Source organism: Panthera leo, chromosome D2 (assembly GCF_018350215.1).
Source record: "Panthera leo isolate Ple1 chromosome D2, P.leo_Ple1_pat1.1, whole genome shotgun sequence".
In the NCBI taxonomy this organism is placed as follows: domain Eukaryota; kingdom Metazoa; phylum Chordata; class Mammalia; order Carnivora; family Felidae; genus Panthera; species Panthera leo.
The window spans coordinates 47,889,953-47,917,559 of record NC_056689.1 but is presented as its reverse complement, the minus strand read 5'-3'; the positions used below and the strand labels follow the sequence as shown (position 1 = coordinate 47,917,559).

The window sequence follows — 27,607 nt, the reverse complement described above, 5'->3', positions numbered from 1 at the left end:
GGGGGTCACCTTTCCGGTCTGCAAAGTGGGCATCACCCGAGCTGGACCCCAGCCTCTGTCACAGCAGCAGCATTCACATTACTGTCTGCTGTAGCGTGGTGCCACCACAAAGCCCCAGGAAGCCAGGTCCCATGCACGGCAGCACAGCAGGTCTCTGGACCTGTGCACCGCCCGGGACCAACTTTCTCATTCATTCCTCCCTGCAGAGCCCGTGGAGGAGGATGAGGAGACCCCACAGCTGATGCGGACCAAGAGCGACGCAGCCTGTGTGATCCAGAGGAGGCCCCGGTCCCGCACGCCCGGCGAGGCCCAGAGGATCCGGCGACATCGGTTCTCCATCAACGGGCACTTTTACAACCACAAGGTGATGTCCCAGCCCGGCCTCTTCCCTGGGCCCTGAAGCTGAGGCCACGGGGAACCAGCCCCCAGCCTGCACGGGTGCAACTGTCGGGCTTTCGCTAGGCCAGGCCGCACCGAAGTCTTGTCAGGGTTCACCGTCACCCTGGCCCTGTGGACTGGGGTGGTCGTATCTGTGTCCTCATGGGGGGGATGGGCTCAGGGGGAGAAAGAACTTGCCCAAAGTCACATCAAAGTAGCATTCAAAAAAACAAAACAAAACAAAGCAAAGCATTCCACCTGGTGACCCCAAAGCCTGTGTTGTTTTGTTTTGTTTACCACATGCTTACTCACTGTCCATCCATTTTCATAAGTTGCATGGATTTTTGGAAAGCAATGCCATGTTTACGTCTGATGAGGCAGTTTTCTATGAGGTTTCCACCAGAGCTCAGCTGATGGTTTTGTGGGAACATGACGTGCTACTGGCATTCTTACAGGGCAGCTTAGCCCCCTCGGTTGAGGTGCGCCCAGAGGCATGTGCTCCTGTGTCCCAGAGAACCTGCCCTGCTCCTGGTTCCCAGCACTTAGCCTTTTGTCCGAGTGCGCATTGTACTGACCCTAGGAAGAGATCTCCTTCCCCAGATGACATCAGTCCCTAAACAAACCGAAGTGTAAAAGGAGAAGTTGATTGTTGCTATAAATGGCATGAGTGGCAGTGTGGGTGAGGCCCCGGATGGAGTGTCCCGTAACGGGGCCACATCCTGCAGCGCTGGGAAATGGAAGCAGGGGTTTCCAGCTGAGGCAGCTGCCCGTCTTGATAGGCAATGACTCATGGGAGGGGGAGGGGGCCTGGCAAAGGCAGGTCTCAGGGTCAGATCTCAAGAACGGTTACACAGTTGAGGCCTGCCAGGAGCCACTCGAGTGCTCTGGGGGCACCCTGGACTTCGGGGTGAAGAATTCAGCAAGGCAAGCTTGTTGTCAGGACCCGCCTTCCACTCTGTGCTGGGTTGGCGGTGAGTGTTCAGGGGTGACAATAGGTTATCTTTGCTAAGTGCAGGAAAACCCAGGACTATTTGAGAGTCAAGTTTCCTGAAAGGGCACAGGGGAGGTAGGGCTGAGGTTAAGCAGAGATTAAGAATGGTTTGGATTAGCCAGAGGACTCACAATCTGGCTTGGATATTCTTTAAATCTGGTTCCAAAGGGGGTTGGTCTGTAAGGCGTTATGTAAGCATATTAGATATTTATATGCTAGTTTAAGGAATTAGTCAAAAATTTTAAAAGAATATTTGCATGGGATTAAGCTCTTTGTATTTCTATGTTCCTAAAAAAGGAACATTTTGATCCGTGACTCGAGGTACCAAAGAGTGGGGTTTATCTCCAGTACGTTTACCCCCCTCTTCTGAGAGAGTGACTCATCTCTAAGATGTGTGTCTGGCACATTAAGCCTTATTTTAGTCATTACAAATATCCCAGAGACACGGAGATCTGAGCACTCTGTATCCTTTAAAATGAACAGCAATGACCAGCGAGAGCTTTTGTCTCGGCCCATTGGAGCTGCTCTGGCGAGAAGGGCTCCTCAGCCAGCCCAACACTGAACCCACTAGCCTGTAATCCAGTCAGGGTGGTTCTTTCTCCCAGTGACAGATTTACCTACAGAAGGTGGGTTCCTTCTTCCAGGCAAACTGACTAAACCCCAGGACGTGAGCTAGTGTCTTTAGGCATGTTGGACAGTGGATTCCCATCTCCTGGCTGAGTAAGGGGCTCCCCCTCTCTCACCTTACTTACGATCCATTCAGAATCCGTGTCCTTAGAAATCAGGTGACACAGTATTTGAGTCACAGGCAGCAATGGGAGAAAAGAAGTTCCTAGAATTGACTTCCTGAGGCTGTTAGTCTGGATTTTCTTTCTGAGGACTGCACACTATTACTTCAAGACTCCATCATTTTTCAAAACTGCTGTGATTCGCAGTGATGTTGACATGATTTCCAGACCGGGTTAAACTTGGTACCTGTCCCAGTGCTTTGCCCTGGGCTGTTGGATTCCAATGTGTTTTACCCGAGAGAAACCTTTGTGGTTAGAGATGGCAAAGATGGGAGCTTCGTTCCTACGTGGAGCTGGTCAGTATCATCGTGAGAGAAGGCACCAGGCAGAAGCACTGACAACGTCTTGTTGACAAGACCTTTCTTCTCCTTGAAATGGCCTAACTCCTCCAGTCCATATTTCTTGGGGACTGAAAGCCTATTCCGGCGTTCTGTATCTCCCAGAGTCATTCTACGTCTCAACTTTGGAGGAGGCAGGTCTGGATTTGAGTCTGACCCTGGTGCTTGGGGACACTGAGCAGGTCCTTCATACACCCGAGCTCCAGTTACTTCCTGGGGACAGCGGGGCTGGGACCACAGAGGAGGAATGTGCAAATTTGAATTTGGTGTTGGCAAGTGAGGAAGAGCTCACCTGGGGGGGGGGGGGGGGAGTGAGTCTCACAGGGAGGATCCAAAGCAAGGGCTTTCCAATGGCTCTGTCCTTTCTAGATGGGTGACCCTGATGGGCTACTTAACCTCTCCGAGCTTCGGCGTCCTTTCTTAAAAGGAAGACTAGTGACAGGTACTTCGAAAAGCTGTTGTAGGAGCCAATCAAAGATTTGGGATGAAATGCTAAGCAGGTCTATAACCTGGCTAGTGTTCATTGAGGACTATGAAGCCTCAGGCGATGCCCTGGTTGGCTGGATATATGGTGTCTCATAGGCAAAGGCAAGGAACATAATGTGAAGAGTCTGTGTGGCTGGACCACAGGGAGACGGGGAGAGAATCATCGTACCACATGTGTAAACAGTGAGAGGAGCTGTGGATGGTGCCGTTTGGGCCATGGGAAGCCTTCAGAGACTTTTAACAAGAACCGTGCTAAAAGACAGTGCTTCTCAAGTTGTCCTGTATGGAAAGCATCACCTGGCGGTTTCCTCAAAATGCGGGTTCTGATTCAGGAGGCTGGGGCTGGGAGCCAAGACTCTGTGCTAACGCAGCTGGTCCAGAACACACAGAGCTGCAAGGTGCTTGAAAGGTTGTTCCTTTGGGCAGCAGGGTGGAGAATGGATGGAAAGTGCTGAGATTGGACAGGAGAAAGGTGGGACACTTAGGCAGTGTAGACGGACAGCCTCTTCTCGGGTACTGCTGGGAGAATGGGGAGGAGCGGACGGATTCGAAAACTTTCTGTCTTAGAATCAACAGACACTTGGCAATTTGACTCAGAGACAGAGTGAGAAGGAGACTGGTCCCCCCCACCCCCCCCACCCCCTGTGAAGTACTTCCATGGGAATGGCTCCTAGGATCAGAGAGCTGGCCCTGACAGCTTTGGAGGCATCTTTCTTTCAGTCCTCTGTTACTACAGTTTCCCCAAGTGCACCCAGATGCGGGCACAGCTGTGTGTAGACCTGTGACCGGACAAGCACAGGTGTTCCCACAGCCCAGGTTCACCTGTCTCTCTGGACCACTTGGCTGACAGTGTGCCCAGACCCTGCCTGATGTCACTTCCATGTCCCTCTGGCCCTGCCCTGAACTCTCCGCCTCCCTCCACAGACCTCAGTGTTTACTCCTGCCTATGGGTCTGTGACCAACGTGAGGGTCAACAGCACCATGACAACCCTGCACGTGCTCACCCTGCTGCTGAACAAGTTCCGAGTAAGTCTGGCCATGAGCGGCCTTGCCCCGGGAGGCTGATGGTTTGCTGTTTTGTTGGAGGAGGGGGCTGGCAAAGGCTGGGGAAGGTGCCCGTGGTTCTTGGGTAGAAGGTCTAGCAAGGTTTCCTGGACTGAAGCAGCATCTCTGGGATTTAGAGCAGGGAGAGGGGAGGATCCTTGGGGACTTGTGTGTGTAGCACTGGGGGTGTGGTTACTGCCAGGGATCCCTTTCTGTCCGTCTTGTCCCAGAAAGCCGTGGTCTGACTGCCTATCACTGCCTGTACAGGTGGAAAATGGCCCCAGTGAATTTGCACTCTACATTGTTCACGAGTCTGGGGGTAAGTGTCTGCCTGTGCTTCCAGATCATGAAAACAAAAGCCGCTGTCCATTTGGCAGGCTCAATGGCCGTGCTGCTTGGGCAGGGGGCCACGACGAATGCCTCTGCCAGACCGAAACCCAGCCACCCTCGCTATGCCTCTCAGAATCCCAAGGGAAGTCACCATCTCCAGCCTCGCTCAGTTGGGAGGGGTTGGGGGATATGTGTCGGGGTCCGGGAGTTGGAGCTGAAGGTTCCCCCCCAAGTACGTTTGCCGAACCCGCACGGCCCTCTGTACAGCACTGGCCTCCCCATGGCCACTCTGCCCTCTCTGCTTCTCCCTCGGCTCCTATTCCTCTCTGACCTGGGTCTTTGCTTTGTGCCACAATCACATGTCATTCCGGGCACCCTTCTCTTCCAAGCCTGGAGAAGATTCCTGGGCCCCCCGGACATCCATTTTCTACCAGATTCCCGGCCTGGAACAATGAGGGGCAGTACTAATGCCCCATGAATTTTGTAAATTGCCTTCTTTTTCAGAGCGAACAAAATTAAAAGACTGTGAGTACCCGCTGATTTCCAGGATCCTGCACGGGCCGTGTGAGAAGATCGCCAGGATGTTCCTGATGGAAGCCGACCTGGGCGAGGAAGTCCCCCACGACGTGAGTTGGGGCTGAGGCTCTGGGAAGCCTGCTCTTGAAGGAAGAGCCGGATGACAGCATGGGGGCCCCAAGGGCTCTGAAGGGCACCTTGGCCAGGCCCTGTCTCCAGGGGCCACACAGCTGTCCTCAAGGGCCCCAAGCCTGGCAGAGTGAGGGCTCCAGCCCTCCCTCCTCCTGTCAGTGACCACCAGCTCTAACAGCAGGCCTAGGGGAAAAAAGAAGTTGGGTCCTAGAAAACCATAGCCTGTGCTTTTCCCCTCGGCAGGTAGAAACTTTTCCTTTGTTAGAGTGTGTTTAGTTATTACCTTAAAGACCTACACAAGGGCTCCTTAACTAGGACCTACCCAGGGCCTGTGGAAGGGAGCCAGCTGGCTAAGTCTTACCACAGCCTGAGTCCTGGGCTAGGAGTGAGCACATTGCCAAACTCCCCTACACAGGAAAGGCCCATAGGGTTTGAACCCAAGGCAAAGGCCGGTGACCCTGTATCCCTCAGACCATTCACAGACTAGTGCAGATTCGTTCCACTGATAGAAACAGTGGTGTTCCCGGTCCCCCTCACCCCCACCCCAAAGAATACCCAGTGTGGTCCTGCTCTCTCTTGAATAATTTTCCTCACATCCAGCTTAACCTTTCGTCCCAGGGATGATAGTGGCCTGTGAGGTAAAAATGAGCCGATCTGTCCTCCATCCCAGAGCAGACAGAGTGCTGGGGTTGGCTGGGGAGGAGGGCAGCCATTTCCTCGGCTATAAGACATTGCCGGATTTGGCTGCCGTGGAAGCCACGAGGAAAAGAAAACACATGTCTGGCCTCTAATTGAAAGCACACTCAAATGTTCTTGGATTTTCTAGGTCGCTCAGTACATTAAATTTGAAATGCCGGTGCTGGACAGTTTTGTTGAAAAATTAAAAGAAGAGGAGGAAAGAGAAATAATCAAACTGACCATGAAGTAAGCAGCACAGAAGGAGCCAGTCGTGGGTCCTGAACACCAGGGCAAGCGTGCAGGGCAGAGCACCCAGGCTGGGGCTGGGACAGCTCTCCCCTCGCCTTCCAGCCCTGGCTCCCCAGCACCTCCCTCTGGCCCCCTGCTCAGTATTGACACCAAGATGGGGTGACAGTCTGCCAGAATGGCAGGCTGCGGTGCAAGCCGCCCATCTGGCCCCAGCACCTCACCAGCACGGGAAGGGCACAGCTGTTGAAACTGAGTGGGAGAGTCAGGCAGGAGTGTGGCTGGGTGCTGGGCCAGGGTAACGAGTTCTTCTGGTGACACAGCTCTGTAGGGGCAAGTGAGGAGAGGGCCTGCTCAGGGCGGTTTCAGCCTGGTCTGCACCTTTTGTGCTAGTGGGCTCTCTGAGCCTGCCCCAAAGCGGTGGCTGTTGGAGCTTTCTGTAACAGCCGATGTTTCCGGGCGCAGGGGACCTGGCCAATGGAAAGGTGAGCCGGCTCCTGGGGAAGATACATCAAGGCCCGGCTGGGCGAGGTTAGCCAAGATGCACAGCCCAGTGACTGGTCTGTCCCCCTGCAGGGTGGAGGGTGGGGCAGGGAGAGCACCTGGGGCATCAGCCAGGGCCAGGGCTGGAGTCCCCCTCCTTAGGAAGGGAAGGAGGGAGTCTGCTCACGGCAAGGGCCTGCGGTGGGGAGACTGCTTTGGATTCCGGTTTCTGGCTGAGTGATTTTTGGAAAGCCACGGCCCTCCCCACGCCCCGCGGGCTTCCGTCCATGCGGTGAGGCCTCTTCCGGCAGTCAGCAGAGACCCCCAGTCAGAGAGGACGGTCCACCGTGCAGTCTGCAGTGTCACTGTAGGGTTTTGGAGCTGGAAGGGGACCTGGGGGGCACCTGGTCAGTCTATTCAGTGCACGGAGAGGAAGCCGAGGCCTGAGGTGAGGAAGGTCGCAGCACAGGTCACTGACGAGCCTGGGCTTGAGCGCAGGCTTCCCGATCCCTGCCCTGCCACCTGTCCACTCCAGCACGCCCCTTTCAGAAAGGAACAGCGCGCTCTGCTTTTGAAGCCCAGCAGGGTGTGAGGCCCTGTCTGTCCGCTCCTCTAAGCCGGCCGTCTTGCAGGGTGTGGGCCTGGCTCCTCCCTCTCCTTGGTGGAGGAGAGATGACGGCTGCCAGCCGCGGGTCTACTGGCCCAGGCACCTGTGTGCTCCTTCGTTCTTCTCCCCTCTCCCTGTGTCCTCCCGTGTCAGCGAGTCCCCTTGACTGTGTCTCCCTCCAGGTTCCAAGCCCTGCGTCTGACGATGCTGCAGCGCCTGGAGCAGCTGGTGGAGGCCGAGTAGCCAGCCGGCACCAGCCTCTTCCGAAGCCCCCCACGGCCGGTGCGCACCGAGTGCCGGTGGCCAGGCCCTGATCGGTCACATTGACCGAGAGCCACCGGCTGAGGAGTCTAGCACACGTGCTTCTACATGTCTACCTGCCCGAGCACCATAAGTCCCGTGCCCCTGGCTCCTGGCTCCCTCACAGGGCCCAGAGCCAGGCCTGAGGAGCCAGAAATTTGCCGGGTGGGGTGTCTGTGTGAGGCCTGCCTGTGCGGCAAGTAGCCCCGAAGCCGTGGCGCTGGCCAGAGTATGGGGCTGGATGTCGCGGCCGGTCCTGTGCACGCCGTACCTCTCTGGCTCAGGAGAGCAGTACCCGATCGAGCCCGTGAGGTGTGCGCTCTGTCTGCTCTCCCAGGGCCTGGCCCAGAGTTTCTGCACAGCCACAAGCCCCCCACCGCCTCATCCACGTGACCCACAAGATCCCCGTCTGCCCTCACCTCATGCAGCAGCTCCGGACTCTGCTGGGAAAAGCAGGGGCTGCTAGCAGACACGGGATGTGCCCTGTGTCCGGCCATCACTTCTCCACGGCATCCCTGGCCGCCCACCCCACGAGCCCCATGCAGCCTAGCACCCTGGCAGCAGAGGTCAGACCAGGAGTAAGACCATGAGCGCACCATCTTCCCTCTGCAGCACTCACTCTTAACATCCTCAGTGAGACCTGAAGGAATTCTTATAAGGAGCTTGCTGCAGGAAACATGGCACTTTGATCACATGGAGGAGGTGGCCCATGTGGCGTTGGAAGGGTGCCAGCATGTGTGGAGCAGAGTCCAGGGGGCTGTGCGGGGGGCAGCCATGTGGTGGACTCGGGAAGGCAATGGTCCGTCCCCGTCGCGCTGTCCCATGGATACCTGTGTGCCTCTTGCCCTTTCTGGTCTCTTTCTTCCACTCTCTACGCTTCCCGTCAAAGGGGCACAATGAGAAGAAATGTGTATTTGAGGAGAAAGCGCTTTGAACCCCCCTGGGGCCAGAAAAATTTGGGTTTGTCAGCTGTTGGAGAATTTCTGGAATGAACAAGAAGGCCTTTGCACAACTGTGCAACAGTTTACGTTGGTCATGTGAAGTGTTTGTCCAAACCAGAGCAAATTAAAGACAAAATTCTTTTCCCACTGGGGCCTGTGGATAGTGGATTTAAAGAGAAGAACTAGAGAGTCTTCCAGATATAAGAGAGATCCCAACTCTGCTCCGTGCAGTGGCTCCTTACTGGCCCCCATAAAGAGCAGAGCTTGGGAGCAGCCCTGTCCTGTGGATCCACTGTTCAGGGTGAACTTCGTGCCGGGGGTGCCCTGACCTAGTTCTGCCGTCACAGAGACATGCAGAGATGCCCCAGGGAGATCCCCTGTAGTTTCTGTCGTCTCTGTTCTCCTTTGGCAACGTAATTTCACAGGTGCTCAATAAAGGTGTGCTGAAGTGAAGGAGTTAGGACCAAGCCTTCTTTTTGTTGTGTGTGTCCACCCTAACTCCCTGCTCGAACCTCTCAAATTTTATCCTACGATACGTGTGGCCAAAGTTGGCAAAAGAGCCAATGCTGGGGGCAGCCCACTGCTCTAGACCCCAACGTGACTCCTTCATTTCAGTGCACATCCTTGGGACTGGTGTGGGGCCTGAGGACAGAGGCAGCCAAAGGGCACAGAGAAAGAATCACTGATGGGGGTCTGTGGGCAGCCCGAATGATAAGCAATAGGGCCACCGTGATTTACAAAATCTTGGCATCAGGACCATAGGAATCTTCCAGGCAGGAGCTCAGATGGGATGGCAGCATCTCTACGTAAGCGAGGGTAGAAAACAAATCAAACAGGCTCCCCCAGGTCGCTCTACTCCCCAACCCGTTATTGACAAGCGCAGGTCTAGGACAACCGCCAATCCATTGTTCAGCGGTAACTATGCCAGGCTTGTGCTCAGCCCTGGAGGGACAAAGACAGAGCCACGGTTCACCTCACCGGGAGGTGTTCAGGGGTACCCTCAATTGGAGAAGCAAGCTGGATACCCAGGAGGGCCAGGGGAACAGCAGAGCTGGACCAGAGAGGATAGAGCTGATCTAAGTCCCTGGAAGGAGGCCTGAGGCTGAGCCCGGGTTGGAGTATGTGGCACTCCAGCCTGAGAAACACGTGCCAGCTTAGGAGAAAGACAAAGCCCAGGGGAAAGCCACTGGATCAGGAGACCTTCTGAAAGCAGTCCCTGGTTTCATTTTGTAGTTTTTTCGGTGTTCGGGATTTTTTTTTCTTTTTTTGCAGTTGCTACAATATTACTGTTCAAGACATCTCTAGATAAGGATCACTTTTGAAATAGACATTATCAAAATTAACTTGTGACTATCATAGCAAAGAAAAATCACTAGCAAGTTGTATAGGAAAGGGGGGAATGTACACTTCTACAGTCATCTAAGGGGTTAGCAAATCTTTTCATCAACAGCATATTTGCTTTTCAGAGGCAATTTGAAAAGCTGCTAATTCAGCTCACAGTGACCCCACACTTGCAGACTTTCTCTGCTGGGCTCTGTGGTTTCCTGCTGGTTTGTGTGGGAGCTCTATTTTCCTCTTTCCATAGAGCTTACGATATTTCTCACGTGCTCCCTCACTAACTAGTATCTCAGGTAATAAAAGTATCCAAAAACAAAGTACAGACTCCTGTGAGTGAGTGTCCTCTCCTAGAACAAGCCTGCCTTCCCAGGCCAGGTCTCAACCAGAGAAAATAATAAACACAGGATGAAATCAACATGATTGCAAAAGATGGCCTGGACTCAGGAAAAACAGGGTGATTTGCCCAGAACAAATTATCAGAAGGAACCAAAAAACAGCTTGTTTTTCTCATGTGATAACCATATGCCACCTGCTTGGAATGTTTACCAGAAAACGGATTAAAGACCTTCCTACTTTCACAATAAAGCTCTGTGTTCACCCAGGATACATCTGGGCCTTTAGTCGCAGGGAAACAAAGCACAAGGCTTATTCAGTCTGACCAGGTGATTTGTGGAGGAGCCAGGAGTGTGCAATGTGCCCCAAGGTGGGCAGGACGCAGGCACCCTGCAGCTGTGGAGAAGGAGCAGGACATCCTTCTTAGGTGCCCAGGTGGGCAGCAGCCCCTTTGCCTCAGTCCCTCAGCCGTGATCAGGCAGGAAGTGCAGTCATAGCCAAGCCATTCTAAGCGTAAAAACAGCATATGTACACGTGCTGTATTTAGGCCCCACAAGCTGAGATTGTCTGAAAGAAAGTCAGCTGTTGACCTGCGCCTGGACTCAGAACATGCAGGGTGGGGCTCTGCTTATCCCGCCCCCCCTCACCCCCCCCCCCCCCCCCCAGCCAGGATTTTAATAGAATGTTTTCTACAAACCCAGGAATGGGAATTCCCACAGTTTCCTTTCCCAGGGAACCCAAAGGAAACAGAAAGCAAAGTTTCAGGCTTGGTAGACAGAACTATTGTCCAGGGGTCCCTGTGTGTGGACCACTCCTGTTACTGTGCTTGGGTCACACGTGTGACCAGGCTCCCTTGCATTGTTGCCAAATGCAGCGGCACTCCCTGCTGAGACGGGGCTTCTGTGTCACGTGTGTAGGCGCTTCTTCCTAGAATGAGCTTGTCAAATACCACCAGGCTCAAGGGCACACTGGTCCCTGCTGGGTGGTTTCCCAGAAAAGCCCCAGCCTTCAAGGAGATGACAGCAGCTTGGGGCAGGTTATAGTCGTGAAGGTGTTGAAAGTGGCTCGATTCAGGGTAGATTTTGAAGATAGAGACACCAGAATTGAGGATTGGATTGGGTTTGGGTTTGGGGTGGATAAAGAGACAACAATGACATCAAGATTTTTGACCTGAGCAACTACGAAGATGGAGTTGCCATCAATTGCTGGGACGGAGACCACTGAAGGAACAGGTTGGGTGAATGTCATAAGTTCCTTTGTGGTGTATGTTAGGTTTGGGGTGTCCATCACGCATGCAAATGGCAGCTGAGTAATCAATTGCAGATACAGGCCTGGAGTTCAATAATATTTGCGTCCCAGGATCAGGCTGGAGTTACCAAGTCAGCAGTCTCCAGCTTTAACAGATGGTATTTGAAGCCATCAGACTGGAGTAGCTCAACAGGGGAATGAGGGCACAGAGAGGAAGAAAGGTCAGATGACCCAGCACCTGCCAGGCTGGAGAAGGAGGAGGAGCTTGTAAGAGAGAATAATCAGGAGAGATCATTATTAAAGCGAAACAGGGGACTATGCTGAAAATCAGAAGACTGTTGCTGAAAAGGCCACTCCCAATCCTTGGTCTTCCACTTCACACACTGTATAAACCTGAGCAAACTTCTCTAGGTCTTGGTTTCCTGAACTAGAGAGTATGATCATTTCCACTTTGCAAAGGCTTTTTGGTGATAATTAAGGAGTTAAAGAAGCCCAAAATGGGGTCATTTGTGCCGCTCCCCCACAACAGGAACTCAAGACTTAATTAGTTTCAATCTGTCCCAGGACTGTGGCCTTTTAACACCTGAAATTTCCTGATGGGCACTAGTGAGGTCATCTGCATGACAAAAACCCTGCTTTTCCTTCCCTCCCCCCAAAATGTAACAACACTTTTTTTCTTTTGCTGATAATTTATTGTCCCTCCTTCCTATAAAAATCTTTCATTTTGTTACAACTCCTTGGAGCATCTCTACTTCCCAGATGGGATGCTGCCCATTCAGGAATTGCTTAACAAAGCCAAATCAAGATCTTAAAATTTACCTGAAACTAATATAAGACAGTAAATTACCCTGGAATTAAAAAAAAAAAATCTTGACATTTACTTGGTAAAAAAAAAAAAAAAAAAATTCAACACAGGTGACTCATGAAAAACTATCGGTAACAGTTTCGGCTCTCCAGAAGTACCTCTTATAATTCATAAGTGCTCAATACTTGTAGGAAGAATGAGGTCTAGGGGGTCGGGCAGGCCGGCGCTGCCTTAAGAAAGCCCTGACTGATCGGGCTTTGGTTTGCTGGCCCCGTAGGCCGCTGGGCGCCCACAAAGGGGCCCCGCCACAGGTCTTGCTGTCCCGGCGGCCTCCGGATGCCATCAGAGGGGCGAGAGCGGGAAACAAACAAGGAGAAGCATACGGTTCCTTCTTTCCGGTGGGCCCAGCACCATAGAGGGTCGCCCCCACCGCGTTCCTAGAGCGGCAGCTCGGCGCCGACTGACGGCGCGGCCCTCACTTCCGGCGGCGCGAGGGGCGCCCAGCGAGTGAGCGAGCCAGGGTGGCGGCCGGCGGCCCGCGGCGCGGTGAGTGGGCCGGGGGCGCGAGGCCCGGTGCTCGGTGCTCGGAGGCCGCTCTGGCGCCAGCTGGCCGCCGCGGGGCGGCGCGGACCCGGGCCCCCGCTCCCGGAGCCACGGGGCGGGGGCGGGGGCGGAGGGAGCTGGGCGGGCCGGGCCTGCGAGGAGCGGCCGGCGGAGGCCTCGGGAGGGCGGAGGCCTGCGCGGGAGTCCCTGCGAGTCGGGCCGCATCCCCTACGCCGGCCATCGCCGTTTCAGGACTAACTAGTTTGAACAAACGCTTGTGTAGCACAGGGCTGTTAGGGGCGACCCGCAGAGACTGACTCATTTACACCTCTAACACCCTGATGATGTAGCAGCCTTATTGTCTTCCCAGTTCTATGCGAGAGAAAGCAAGGCCCGCTCCGGTACGCGTGTTCGCACGACTACAGTTCCCATCGCTCGGGTTTACCTTAATACCTCCACCCGCCGAGGAATTATGCTGAGCACCGGGGCGGAGCGCTGGACTTGGTGTTAGAAGTTGTGGCTGCACTTGGGTCTTCCACTGAAGAGCATGAGCTCTGGGGCCTGGCTGCTAGGGGTTGGGAGCCTGGCCGAAGTATGCCTGCCTTTCCTTAGCTGTAAAATAGAGATCGTCGCGTGAAGCTGCTACGAGAATGAAATATCATAGCACAGTCTCTGGCATCACAGGCTACCTCTCAGCATGATTTTCTCATCTGTAGTGTTCTGGGTGGATTGCACAATCTAAAAGTTTCCTACCAGATCTGACTTCTAGAGTATGAAAAATGATTTCTTTTTTCAATGTGTAAGTCCCATTATAGCTGTTGTTTGAACACAAGACCATGTGCCTAACAAATGTTTCCTTGTAATAGATATTCTGTAAGTAGATACATTCTGTAATAGATACTCCGTAAATATTCACTAAAGGAATGAGTGGTGCCCTCTCAGTAATTGATAGTGTGTGCAGTTTGCTCTTTCTGATACTTACCATAATTACAACAGAGCTAATTATTAAATATCCAAATAAAGCCCTCAGCACTACCAGGCCTAGAGTCTCAATTATACAATATGAGATGAAGGAAAAGCAAGAACAGTGATGTAATTTGTATTTTCAGTTATTTGCTTCATAAGCTTGTATGCAGAGACCCAGAGTAATTATTCTGATTTTAAAGTCTACTTTCTGACACAAGATGTGGAAAATAGTTCCAATAATTTTATTACCTTTGTAGCCCATCTTATCCCACATTGTCACCTATTTGGAGTTAGTGACTTACTTGTTTATGGCCATGATTTCAATAAATAGCTAAATAGATGAAATTCATTTATTTGAATTTTCCTAGCATTTGGGTATTTACAAAATTCTGTCCTACTTTTGCATGTAAACTTGCCGCCCTTCCTTTTCTTGTGCCCTGCTCACCCCGCTTTTTTCCTACTCCGTTTTATTCCACTGTCCACTAAAAGTTCTTCTGTAATTTTTTTTTCCTCTCTCCAAAAACAGTTCCCTTGTTTCAAATTTTCAAAGAATTGTCCTCTTTCTTGGATCATTCGAATCTAGAAAAAATACTAAAGCATCTCTTCATTTATATTTTTCTCATCCCGTGTTATTGAATTGATTCACAAACTTGCCACTCCCTAGAGGGGAGCTCCTACTGTCAAAGCAATTTATGCTACAAAGTTAAAGCCAAGTAGTATTCACGCAGTGAAAGTAGAATGGCTAACCAAGTAAGGATAAACAAAAATATTTAATAAAGTAGTATGATTTGTCATTTCATTTTCATTTGGATGCCTTATGTAGTCACCAGTAAGAAAGTAGAATTTTAACATGGGAGTAAATACTAAAATGTAATGATAGTCTATTACCCAAATTTTGATTGTCTTTTGGAATTATTTCTTCTGTTCCCATGAAGATATTATTTTGTCTCAGCCTTTTCATCCTTCAGAATTATATATCCATTTGACAATGCCTAATAAAAACATATATTTCACATTATCACTTTTATTTTGTCATGTCTCAACAGACAAAAACTCCATGGGTAAATTTGGTCAAAATTCGGGGATATTTATTAAGTTGAAACCTTAGGAATTATTAGAATTATTTTTCAAGTATTTTTCCCCCAGAATTGTCTTTCATATGTATTGGATACATTAAAAAAAAACAAAACTTTTTTTAATGTTTATTTATGAGAGAGAGAGAGAGACAGAGTGTGAGGGGGTGAGGGGCAGAGACAGGGAGACACAGAGTCCAAAACCGGGTCCAGGCTCTGAGCTGTCAGCACAGAGCCCGACATGGGACTCGAACTCACGAACAGCGAGATCATGACCTGAGCCGAAGTCCAACGCTTAACCAACTGAGCCACCCAGGCACCCCTGTACTGGATACGTTGTTAATTTAAGCATGGATACAATTTTAGTGGGTTGAAGAGGTATTAAAGTTGAATAATTAACAAATGATCTAAGTTGGCTTTTATTTTTTTCTTCTACGCAGAAAATTCTGAGCTGAGGAGCTCTAGGAGGTGAAACTTCAGAAGAACAGAGCAGAGTGTTAAGAGTACATCTGGCTCATCACCATGAGGTTAGGAAAACCTAAGGGAGGTATTTCTCGGAGCTCAAGCCAAGGAAAAGCTTATGAGAACCCACGCAAAACAGGCCGGCAGCGGCAAAAATGGGGAATGACTGTTCGATTTGACTCAAGCTTGAGTAGACTGAGAAGAAGGTTGGATGAGAAGCCCTATAAATGTACTGAATGTGAAAAGAGTTTCAGTCAGAGCTCAACTCTTTTTCAACACCAGAAGATTCACACCGGAAAGAAATCCCATAAATGTGCCGATTGCGGGAAAAGTTTCTTTCAGAGCTCTAACCTCATTCAGCATCGGCGGATCCATACTGGGGAAAAGCCCTATAAATGTGATGAGTGTGGAGAAAGGTTTAAACAGAGTTCAAATCTCATTCAACACCAGAGAATTCATACTGGAGAGAAACCCTATCAGTGTGATGAGTGTGGCCGATGTTTCAGCCAGAGTTCCCACCTTATTCAACATCAGAGAACCCACACAGGGGAGAAGCCCTACCAGTGCAGTGAATGTGGCAAATGCTTCAGCCAGAGCTCTCATCTTAGGCAGCACATGAAGGTGCACAAAGAAGAGAAACCTCGTAAAACCCGGGGCAAAAATATTAGGGCAAAAACTCACTTAGTGTCATCTTGGAAAGCTGGTACAGGTAGGAAGTCAGTGGCTGGTCTCCGCTAAGTAAAGGGCACTGCTTCAGCCTTCTTTTAAATACAAAAATAAAAGCTGTCCCTTTTAGAACTGGAGATATTTTGTAATAGAGCACTTAAATACTGTATCCTTTCCTAGCATGGAGACATTGGGAGTTTAATGACCTTGGGCTGAGAAAAACTACAAGTCCAGCTGGTCTCGTTTCTTTTTATGTAACTTGGAAGACAAAAACCCGAAACTATGTTTTGAGAGAATATAAGATCCTTGACCTCATGTGATAATTGCTTCCTGCATCATTTTGACAAAAATAACTATGTTTTAATGGCACGTGTGAAAGTGCAGGTATTCTAGTGACTCCTCAGTTTTAGGACTTTCTGTGGAAGTAATTAAAAGGGAGAAGAAATTAATTCCGTTAGTGTGGAAGTTCTGCAGCCGATGAGGAGATTTTATGTTTGTAAAGTTTTGTAGTATATTAACCATTTGGTATGTAAGTATGACTCAAGACTCAACATATTAAAATGTACTCCTGTTCACTTAGCTTTTGTTTTTCCCTCCTGCTTATGGACACTTATTAATAAAAGGAATTGAATTTCCCTGTCTTTCACCCAGTGCTTAATAAGAGATCCTCTAGAAGCCAAAGTGAGAACTGAAGTAGACCACAAGTCTCCTATTCCCACTAGCACAGTTCTTTGAGATGGTGTTACACTGTGCCACTTGTTTCTGAGAAGTTGGGGTGGCTTCATGTTCACCCATCCCCATGCCTTTGGCTTTCGGCATTCGCTTACCCTCTGACAAACTGAGCCAGCCTGTTAGATCTACATGAATAAATAATTAAACCATATCCTACCAGCACATCTCAACTTGTTAATTAGAAATCTACAATTTACACGCTTCCCTGCTTTCCCCCTTGGAGAGTTTTAGGTAACACTGGTTATCTTAAACAAATGCTTGTCGACAGTGAGAGCCATTTGACTCCAGTGTCCGTGCATCTGTAGCTCAATGTGTAGATTTTGAAATGTAAGTTAACTTCCTCTGAGTCGATACGAATTATTTATGAAGTTGAGCAAACCTGTTTCTTAACTTTTGTCAGGACAGTGCCAAGTGTCAGACATTCTGATCAGCCTTCAGCTCAGGTTTTAATTTCTATTGAAAGCTAACATTCTTCTGATTTTTTTGTATCTTTTGTAATCATACCAGTTCCTGCTGTATTAATGACATCCATAAAAATAAAGAAAATGAAATATTTTGCATACGACCACCTTCTGTTTATTTTGCTCCTGGGAAATTGTTTCAGTGATTTAGGCAACATGTAGAAATCAGAGCTTTTGGAAGAATCCCTGTTTTGCCTGTTTCTTATTTCCTCAAGCTTGAACTTGGCTTCCCTCCTGGCCTTGCATTTGAGTGCAAGTCATAGAAGATGCCTTACTGACAACAGTTTCATTCAACAGAATATCCACAGAGTGTTTGGTGAGTACCAGGTGATTGTAGTTATCTTCTACAAAAGACTTGATCCCTGATCATTTGCTTAGCAAGTGTCCCCTGAATCACAGCCAAGTCACTTTGTAGTAGGGGCATGGCTCTGGGGCCATTCTGAGGAGTGTTATTTATAGCAGTTTTGTGTCTGGAGTAACTTCTGTCTGGGACCAACACCACTTTCTTTAATGAATTTGCCAATTTTGACAGCAACCTGCAATAGAAAGACCTCTGTATATTGTTAGATTTCATAGTTTATATTTTTACCCTGAATAGACTTCCATATCCTGTAGAAAAGTAAAGCAAATCCTCTTCAGACTTTTGTGTATTCCCAGTTTGTGGTATGCATGTCTTCTCAGAGCCCTAAAACTGGAAGCAAATAGGTCAATAACATGGTGGCCTTTCGTAGGACCTAACGTACAGGCGGCAGCCTTCATCTGCTTTTGTGACATCTTACCAGAGAAGTATCACAGCTGCTTTAAATTGATTAAAGGATATGTTCCCCTGCTAGAAATTGAGTTACGGGAGAATGTAAATCTGACAGGCACTGCCTCTTTAAACACCGTCTCATGTGAAAATATGCTGCCCCTCAATATTCTGCTGAATCTCTACCTTCACTCACGTTTACTAAACCGAATCCTTTTATCCTTCTGGCAGGTTCTTTTCTTATACAGTCTCTGGATGTTGTATTGGAGAAGAGGGGGAAAAAAAGCTCCAAGGTGTTTTTTTAAAGTATTGTTGAAATTTCATTCGCCCTACACTAGTGAGTAAGCGGTGTTGTTCAATGTCTTTGCCTTCCACATTCGTTTATTCAGTCATTTCATAACTATGGTAGAAATAAAGCCAATCAAGACACCCTTAGTTTAAAGGAACTTTGGTTAAATGAGTAGTTGGGTAGAGGAACTGGGAAACTAAACTAGGAGCGCAAGCACAGGGTGCTGTTTGAGCATAAGGGCAGTTCCTCTGGCCCAGTGGTTCTCAGTTTCAAGGTGCATCAGAGTCACTTGGAGGGCTTGTTAAAACATTCCTCAGTCTGTTCTCAGAATTGCTTATCCAGTAGGTCTGGGTTGTAGCCAGATAATTTACATTTCTAACAGACTACCAGGTGATGCTGATATACTGGTCTAGGACACTTTTTTTTTTTAATGTTTACAATTATTTTATTTTTGAGAGAGAATGAGCCGGGGAGGTGCAGAGAGGGGGACACAGAATCTGAAGCAGGCTCCACGCTGTCAGCACAGATGGGGGGCTCGAACCCATGAACCATGAGATCATGACCTGAGCCGAAGTCCTACAGACACTCAACCGACTGAGCCACCCAGGCACCCCAGTCTAGGACACACTTTGAGAACTACTATAACCCATTACTGGAGGGTAGTGATGTGCTCACATAAAATCCCAAGATACATAGTACTATTCATTGATAAGGATGGGCAGGATTTAATGATGAAGATGGCCCTGGGATCTACCTACTTAGGTTTACATCTTAGTTACCTAGCAACTGGGCAGTTTGAATAATTGCCCTTGCCTAAATTGGAGAAGATGCCTATGGTTGACTTGTGGATGGAATTAAATGAACAAATGCAGGCAGAGAGCTTAGCATGGTGCCTGGGACATTGTTTAGAATTTACTGATTAGCTTATTAGACTGCCAGAGACAGTCTATTCTTCAGAGAAGCTATTCTATCAATCTGAAATTGTCAGTGGCAAAAGTATTACTCCCATAAATTTAAAGGTGAGTTCTCTTTTACTTTGATTGAGGCAAGACCCTGGGAGAGAAAGAGATGCCTAAAAAGGGCAAGGACCATCTAAGTTTCTAAGAGAAATTTTAGAATCCATTAATTTTTTGACAAGTAATGGGAGTACCTGTTCAAAATAGAAGTACATGGCCACAAACACAATGATTATACTCCATATCGGGGAAGGAGAAGCTTTCATTTTGTTGAGGAAACAAAAATTTGTTGAGTACTGGCCATGTATAAAAGTAGGTACTGGCCATGTATAAAAGACTGGGAGTAAAGGGAGGTTACATTTTTTTTTTTAAGTAATATGAAAACAGGTGATGAATATACAGTGTGATGCTATTCAAGTTGGGAGAATTTACATCTAGTACCAGAAGGAAGGAAATAATCATGAAAGGAATGACATTTATATTAGGGAATGGAACCGAAAAGGCTGTGGAGGCCAGGCAGCTAATGTAATGAGTGAAGCCAAAGACATGTGTTCTGTAAATGGGTGCCTGTCCCCTCCAAAAGATAACCCGACTCAGGTTCAACCCCTTGTTGCCATATAGAGATTCAGGCCCAGACTTACCAGCTCTTGACTTTCCAAGAGAAATCCAGATTTTAAAAGTCACAACCCTTCTTGTCAGTTTGCCACACTTGGACTAGAATTTTAAGAATATGAAGCCTCTGTGTGTATGGAGAGCATGGAGGGGAAAGTCCCAGCTGCATGATGGTATCGAAGCTGCAAAACACAGAAGAATGCCCAGCAAACAGCGAGCGGCTGCTTTATTAACAGTCCAGTTTTATCCAAGAGATGTGGGAGATAAGGCTGGGGCCTCCAGAAGAACCTTAAATATTACTTTAAGAGTGAAACAGTTTGAGACGAAATGCACAAAGGTTTTTAGAGTGTAGGTTGGAAGGTGATGAACCCACGAAGGAGAACAACCCCGTTGGTGAGAAGAAAAACTCCCCTGGAAGAGACCCAATTGACTAATTGGATCTACAGGGCTTCCCTTCCTGCCTCAGGCCTCAAATCTTCTCTCCTTCCATTCCCTGCCCCACACTGACAGCGACTCCAAACTGCTCTGTAGCTTTGCTTATCCTGCAAATATCCTGCAGTACCTACTCTGAGGTAGACCACCCAGGATGTCAGCCTTGGACCTTCTTTAGATGCTCTTCCTTTAAACTGAATTGTAGTGATCCATGTTTCAATCTCTCCCATTCTTCCTCTCTCCTACTAGACTGTGAGCTCCTGGCTTACAGTAGTCAATCAAGTCAAAGTTTTAGTGAAGAATGGTAAGAGGGAAGTACAGAAAGAAGGTTAGAGAAAGAGGTAAGAAGTTAGTTCTGGAAAGTTGCTAGCCTACTTGTCAGCTATCATACCTACCTAGCTGAAGAGTCCCCCATAGAACTTTTCTTCCCCTATCTGCCATCCTTATCCTCTTCTTCAAACTTTCTATCCTCTTGGAGGTCCTGGCTCATTGTGTAGTTCATTCTTTAGCCTGGCACAAAGTACACACTTATATTTGTTGAATGAATGAATGAATGTGTATAAAATGGCATCAACCTTTAAGGAAAAAGATTCTCATGGTCTTAAGGGACCTGAAAGCCCACTTATTTCACCTTCCCCTAATTGGACGATTATTTTTTAATGACCCAAATTCTTTTATGCTCTTTGGAGTTATAAAATACATATACATAGAGTCTATATCATTTTAGGAAACCACCATTTCCAACTTTTAAATGACCCAACACTCTGCGTTTTTCACCTTAAAGCCGGATCTGGAGCATTTTAAGGACTTTGCAGACTTTAACACACACACACACACGCACATACACACACACACACACACACACACACACATTTAATATTGGTTTTGTGACCAAGAAATACCAGATCTCCAAAATTGGAAAGTCTGACGTTTTTGGAAGAGTTTTAAGTCTGTAATTTGGACAGAATGTTATCTAGATGATTTGAAAGGTAGAGACGTTAATCAAGTAGACCATTTGCTGGCACTGAGAGTCAAGAGGACTTTTAGAGTAGTCCACGCAGGAAGAAATTAAAGAGGGGATCTGGAGTGGGGAAGTCTTGTAAGGAGATACTGTGGTGATAGAATGGACAGGCCTGAGACACAACAGATTTGAGGTGCAAGCAAGAGAGGAAACATCACAGTGGTTTCCAGTCCAAGTGACTAGGAGGTTTGGGGAGAAGACGATGAATTTGTTTTAAGAGATACTGATTTTGAGATGTTTATGGTAGTATCTGGGTAAACAACTGTAATAGAAAATTGAATATCTGTGTCTAAGCATGGAAGATATTGAGGAATGAAATTCATCTTTGCACCACCCTGTGCTAGATGCTTTACATACATTAGATTCTGTATTAATCTGCTTGGGTTGCCATAACAATACCACAGGCTGGTTGTCTTAAATAACAGGCATTGTCTTCTTATTTTAGAGGCTGGAAGCCCATGATCAAGGTCCTGGCAGGGTTGTTTTCTGCTTTCTCTTCCTTGCTTCCTGGCAGCCATCTTCTCACTGTGTTCTCTCGTGGCCTCTCCTCTGTGCATGCAGGGGAGGGGGTGAGAGAGAGAAGAGAGCTCCCTGGGTCTCTTCTTATAAGGACACTAGTCCTGTTGGATTAGGGCCTCACACTCATGACCTCATTTAACTTTAATTCCCTCCTTAAAAGCCCTATCTACTAATACATTCACATTGGGGGTTAAGGCTTCAACATATGAATTTTGGGAGGACACAATTCAGCTCACAAGGGATACTATTCCCATTGTCTAGATAAAGGAACAGACTCTGAGAGTTCAAGTAACTTATTCAACATCAAACCAGACCAAAAGGTCCATGGTCTTTTGGATGTCTTTTAAACATCTCATTATCCCATCCTAGATCATGTGAAATGGATACACCTTTATGGCTATCAAAAGTAAAAGTAACAGTCCCAACCTCCTTGACCTCAAAGAGAGAGGAGACTTGCCAGAATAGAGTATAACAGGAATGAGTGTTGACTCTATACACAGCCTCCAGCTCTTCTGGTTCTCTGGCTGGATCTACCTTAGTTGCATAGACACCCATAAGTATGGATTTATTTGCCCTTTGAAAACCAAACGGATCCAAAACTAGGTTCTGTTTTACCTTGGTTCTGTGGACCTTTTGGCTGTTCAACTCTGCTACTCCAAGGACAATTTTACAAGTCATGTCTATGGTTTTTCTTGCAGACTTTGATAAAAAGTGAATGGTGGTTTGGGGAGAGGCAAAGGGCTGCACTCTGATGGCTCCCAAGTATGGAGAGCATGCTGAAGTCTCCTGTAGGAAAGTCTTTCAGTGGGACCAAAGGTCTGATCAGCTTTGGTGTCGACTATGGTCTCCTTCTTGGCAGTAGACACAGCATTCACCCTGGAAGTGAGCATGAAACAAAATGCTGCTGCTGCCCCCTATTGGCTGGGCCTCCTCACAAGCCAACAGGAGACCAGCCAGCAAAAGGACAGGATTACACATATCAATCCTCTTTCCTCATTTCATTCATTAAACACTCCCTTGTTTTCTTTGATGTTGAAAGTTATATAGCATATTAATGCAGGTTAAAGACTGTATTCCATGGAAAGTGTTCCAGAAAAAAAGGGGGCAAGGCTATTATTTATAATAGCTATGATATGGAAGCAACCAAAGTATTCATTCATGGGCTTATTTTTCATGATGTCCTCATGGATTTTGTTTGAGCTGGAGATGGACCCCATGTCATTTTCAGGGGTCTGCTTGCCTCACTTCGTACAGAAACATGTTTAGTAAGTGCTCTTGAGGAGATTTTCACCACTGAAGAAAACCAACAAATTAAATCCCTAGACTCAGAAATATGTCCACCCAATGAAGGCACCATGTGGGCAAAGGAAACAGAAGATACTCCGTCACAAAAGTCTTCACTGTTCTAAGACACTGGGATTCTTTTTTTTTTTTCTAATGTTTATTTATTTTTGAGAGAGAGAGAGAGGCAGAATCCATAGCAGGCTCCAGGCTCCCAGCTGTCAGCACACAGCCTGACGCAGGACTTGAACTCATGAACTGTGAGATCATGACTGAGCCAAAGTCAGATGCTTAACCGACTGGGTCACCCAGGAGCCCCTAGGACACTGGGATTCTTGTACTTCCTTGAACTGTCACTGCATGGGAGCAAAGGAGACATAATGGAAACCAGACTATAGCTGATCCACATTCAATTTGTATTTTCCTTTGAAAATACCATACTCAAAATGTTGAAAACTTAAGGCTACTCTTTGCAGTCATCTGGGATTCAGTAAAGTGTCCTTGGGAATACAAACATAATTTTTAAGATTAAGCACATTTCAGTCAAATTACCTGACTGTCATTCCATTTCTTCAGTAACTTGGATATTAAATTACTTCTAAGGCACAGAGGGATAAGTAGGTACCTTTCTTGTCCTGGCAGAAGAGGAAAAGAAATCACCTGAAGTGATTGCTAACCAAACCATAGCTGTTTTCTCTGCTCCCCTCTTCTTTGCTTTCCTTGAAAGATCTGCCTGTGCTTGTTTTCCCCTTTCCTTACTTGGCATTCTCCCTTCAGTCACCATGCTTCCATCCACCCCTCTGCTCAGAAAAACTCTTCTCAAGGAATTTGTGCAGCACAGGCCACTGACAGGAAGGTTCAAAGACAAGGCTAGACCCCATGGAGAATTGAATGCAGTTGTAGAGACTGATGCCAGAGCTTTAGAGCTGGAAGAACAGTTTGCTTTCCAGAGTTTGGACTTTTGAGCATGTACATGCATTATATTTACAATTAAAATATAAATGTAAAGCCAATTACATTTCTGTAGCAAGACTAGGACAGTCTGGGGAAACAGGAAATCGGGGGGGGGGGGGGGTGTTTCCCGAGCAATGCCTTTGTCACCTTTGCCTGGTGGGCAAGAAGTCCTAAGGAGCATTGCATTTCATAAACATACCATCTCATCTAGTACTCGTTCCTCCAATCCTTCTCCCTGTGCTTTTCTTTCCCCAACTTCTAAAGGGCTGAATTCTATCACAGAGTCCATGTATGGGAACTTATTTGTGTTCAGCGGTTGGGTACACCTGGGGTGGGTATGGAGGGAAAGGGGGTGTTGAATATAAGGGGCAGTATGGTATAAGAGAAATTATGTCTGAATTGGAGTGATTAGTCCTGAGTTCCAGATCCTGTTCCGTTGTGGAATATTCACATGCCCTTAGGCAATTCATTTTTCCTCTCGGACCCTAAGTTTTCCCATCCATCAAATGAAGTCAAGTCTGACAAGTAAATTGGTTGGTTGTCTCAGTTATGACTCTATAGCTGCAGGCTGCCAAAGCCAACTTTGGCTAACCACAACAAAACAAAGAGATGTAAGGAAAGATGGCTAAAGAAAGAATTGAACCACTAGGTCGTAGGAAGGATGGTCAGCCAGGGCAACCCCAGGGATCTCAGGGTCACAGGTGGATCTTTAAGAGGCTGCCATCGGAAGTTCTCAGCTCGAGCCACAATCTGCCTGCTAACTGTGATGACAGTGCTCGTTCCCATCTTTAATGGATGTGTTTTGCAAGGGGAAGGAGGAACGCCATTTATAATGAAGGGATGGGGGTGGGGAGGGTAATTGAGAAGAAGAGACAGAAAAGACACAAGAAAAGAAAAAAAATAAAAGAATAGGACTTATATTCTTAAAACTTATAAATTAGCTCTGAAAACAATTTCTAAATTTCCAAATGAATAATCTAACAATAGTTTAGGTAATGGAAACATTGCAGTGAGCACATACTTTCTGATGTGACTACTTTAAAAGAAAAAATAATTCATCTCTCTGTATATGTTTTCGTATTATGTTTGTATCCATTCTCACAGAAAAATGCTACTAAATGTTCACATTTATCACATCAAGTCTTCTGAGGACTTCCAATAAGTAATATCTATGCAGAAGTAATAAGAGCAAATTTATTTAAATTTGTTTTTAACCTCACACTTAAATTGAGAAAAGTTCATAGTCAGTTTTCCCTTAAACTTCTTAAGCTAACTCAAACACTAGTTTTAACTTTACTCTTTGTGGCAGAATTATTAAAGATATACTTTGTAACTTGCCCTTCAGACTGCATATTACTATTCTGAACACATTATTTTGTTCTTTCCTGTTTATTTAGATAAAAAATACATATTTGTATATTCTTACATATAAATACATGTATACACATAAAACCATTTTACTAACATATAATTAGGAGAAAAATTCCTTATATTAATATTCTGAGGCTTATTAAAATAAAAAAATTTGTTTTCATCCGATTACACTCCTCTGTTTTGAGATCACGACTACTCTTTTATCACATAATATGAACTCTTCAATATTTTATTAACTCATGGCCTTACACTGGATTAACTAGTTCTTTTTTCTAAAATTATTTATTTATTTTGAGAGAGAGAGAGAGAGAGCAGGAGGGGCAGAGAGAGAGAATCCCAAGCAGGCTCCACACTGTCAACACGGCGCCCAATTCAGGGCTCACCGTCACAAATCATGAGATCATGACCTGAGCCAAGATCAAGAGTTGGATGCTTAACTGACTGAGCCACCCAGGTGCCCCCTGGCTTAACTTGTTCTAATTCATCCTAAATTTTTTTCTGAGTTTTCATCTTCCCTACTGGGAACACCTCCCCCTGACTTCTTGAAAGCATCCTCACCTCATGTTATTGGTAAGTCCAGACCCACTGTGATTTTTTTCTGAGCCATAGAATCCGTTTTCCTCCAAGGGATCTTGGTTTCTTTTACTGGGAAATAATAACAGAGATAAAATCTGGTTACTGTGGTACATGAGTCACGAAAATGGGAAAGGTATGCCTTTAAAGGATGTGTGCTCTTTCGACTTAAAAAGTTATGTAGCCACAGCCTGCTCAATATATATTAAGTTTTATGGGCCACTATGGCTTTCCACTACATAGACACCAGGCTGCTGCTTGCCTTTGATGCAACTCTAAATGTGTAGTCAGCGCTCCACTTCGTATCTTAATCAGAGTTCACTGGGCCATAGAACCAACTTAGGAGCTCTCTGCGTAGAAGAAAAGTCAACTGTGAGACAAGGTCCTGCATAGGAATGGGGATGTGTGCAAAACAAAGACCTGCACTGGCTACAGCAGGCACTAGGAGGGGGAAGGAACCACCTTGGGTTGGGAAGGGCAGGGAAGGATTTGCTAGCGTAGTGAGAGAAGGATGGGGGAGGAGAAGGCTTGTCCATGTGGAAACGTGGGCAAAGTCAGAGAGGTAAAGGAGCATGGAATATTCAGGGGGTGTGCATAGCCCAGCGTGGCTTCTGCTTAGAGCCTATGCTGCGGGGGTAGAGGAGATGAGGTTAGGAAGGGCACAGATCATGGAGAGACTTGAATGCCCAGCTAAGAAGTGTGGCCTGATATCCTGAAGGCATACCCCTGTACCATTAGAGGGGTATAAAAATAGGGACAAAGCAGAACCAGATTTGCATTTTGATGGATGTTTTCTACATTCTTGTAGAAGAATGGCTTGAGGATGTATCCTGTTGTATGTTTCAGATTCTTTTCTCTCTCCTTATCCACTTTCTGATGCTGAGGGTATGTTATTCCAAATGATACCACTTGACAATCATAAATTCTTTTATTCCCTTTCTGAGATTGAAGAGAAATTGACCAGATGCCTGTCCTTTCTAGAGCTGGCCTTTTAAACTTTCAAAGCCCCATAATCAAGGCAAAGCTTATGTAACAGATTGAAGTACTCTCTTACCTTCTAGCAATATTTATGATCTTGCTAATTAGTTAATTAGCCCCTCACCTGGTTCCAGAGGAGATTTGTGGTAGTTTTCCAAAATATGCATGATCATCAACAACGGTCAGGATGGTTGTGCTGTCTAGCAGCCTCTAGTGGTTTCCTATTCCCTCCCGCTGAAATCTGTGATGATAAAAACCCACAGTCTCACTAAAACTTAAGAATGATAGACAACCTATTAGCAGATAAGGCTGGATTAAGGAAATGATAGCATAGGCTTCCTTTGGTGAAGAGCTCAGGCTTTGATTGGTGAAACAAAGACCACCTAAAAGGGCAGGAAGACACAGGTCCTAGATGTGTTTCTTAGAGCTGGTGTAACAAAGTAGGTGACTTTCAACAACAGAACAAGGATTCTTTCACATTTCTGGAGGCTAGATGTCTGAAATTAAGATGTAGACAGGGCCATGGTCTCGCTCTGAGGGCTCCATTCCTTTCTTTTAGTTTCCAGTGTTGCTAGCAATCCTTGGTGCTCCTTGGTATCACCCCAAACTCTGCCTCCACCTTCATGTGGCTTTCTCCCTTTTTTGTTTGTGTCTGTGTCTCTTCTCTTCTGCTTGTAAAGATACAAGTCATAATGGATTAAGGAGCCACTTTGCTTCAGCATGACCTCATTGTAACTAATTATATACCCACAGTGACTCTGTTTCCAAATAAGGTCACATTCTGGTGTTCCAAGAAGGACATGAATTTTGGAAGGACACTAAACACGTACAGGTTCTATCTCTCAACCTGCTCCTTGACTCAAGATCAGTGAGAAAACAAGGTGCCATAAATTTAGTGGCTTAAAACAACACAGTTCTGTTGATCAGAAGTCTGGGTGGGCTTGACTATGTTCTTTGCATAAGGTCTCACAAAACCAAAATCAGA

The 27,607-nt window shown here is 47.0% G+C and overlaps 1 protein-coding gene and 1 long non-coding RNA gene across 4 annotated transcripts in view; both read left to right on the top strand.

The window, feature by feature from the left end:
- RASSF4 (Ras association domain family member 4) overlaps nucleotides 1-8,784 on the top strand; it is a 32,910-nt gene extending 24,126 nt beyond the window's left edge. For 2 of the 3 annotated variants that reach the window (XM_042908060.1, XM_042908061.1), the window contains exons 6-8: nucleotides 207-364; nucleotides 3,906-4,007; nucleotides 4,369-4,850. In XM_042908060.1, coding sequence (XP_042763994.1) covers nucleotides 207-364; nucleotides 3,906-4,007; nucleotides 4,369-4,833 — 725 coding nt within the window. In that variant the 3' untranslated portion in view covers nucleotides 4,834-4,850. The other variant, XM_042908062.1, reaches the window with a different exon arrangement.
- Nucleotides 8,785-12,406: 3,622 nt separating this feature from the next.
- On the top strand, nucleotides 12,407-16,989 carry LOC122202550. The gene is made up of 2 exons (XR_006194724.1): nucleotides 12,407-12,528; nucleotides 15,005-16,989. It is a non-coding gene; the product is annotated as an uncharacterized LOC122202550 (long non-coding RNA).
- Nucleotides 16,990-27,607: the final 10,618 nt, after the last annotated feature.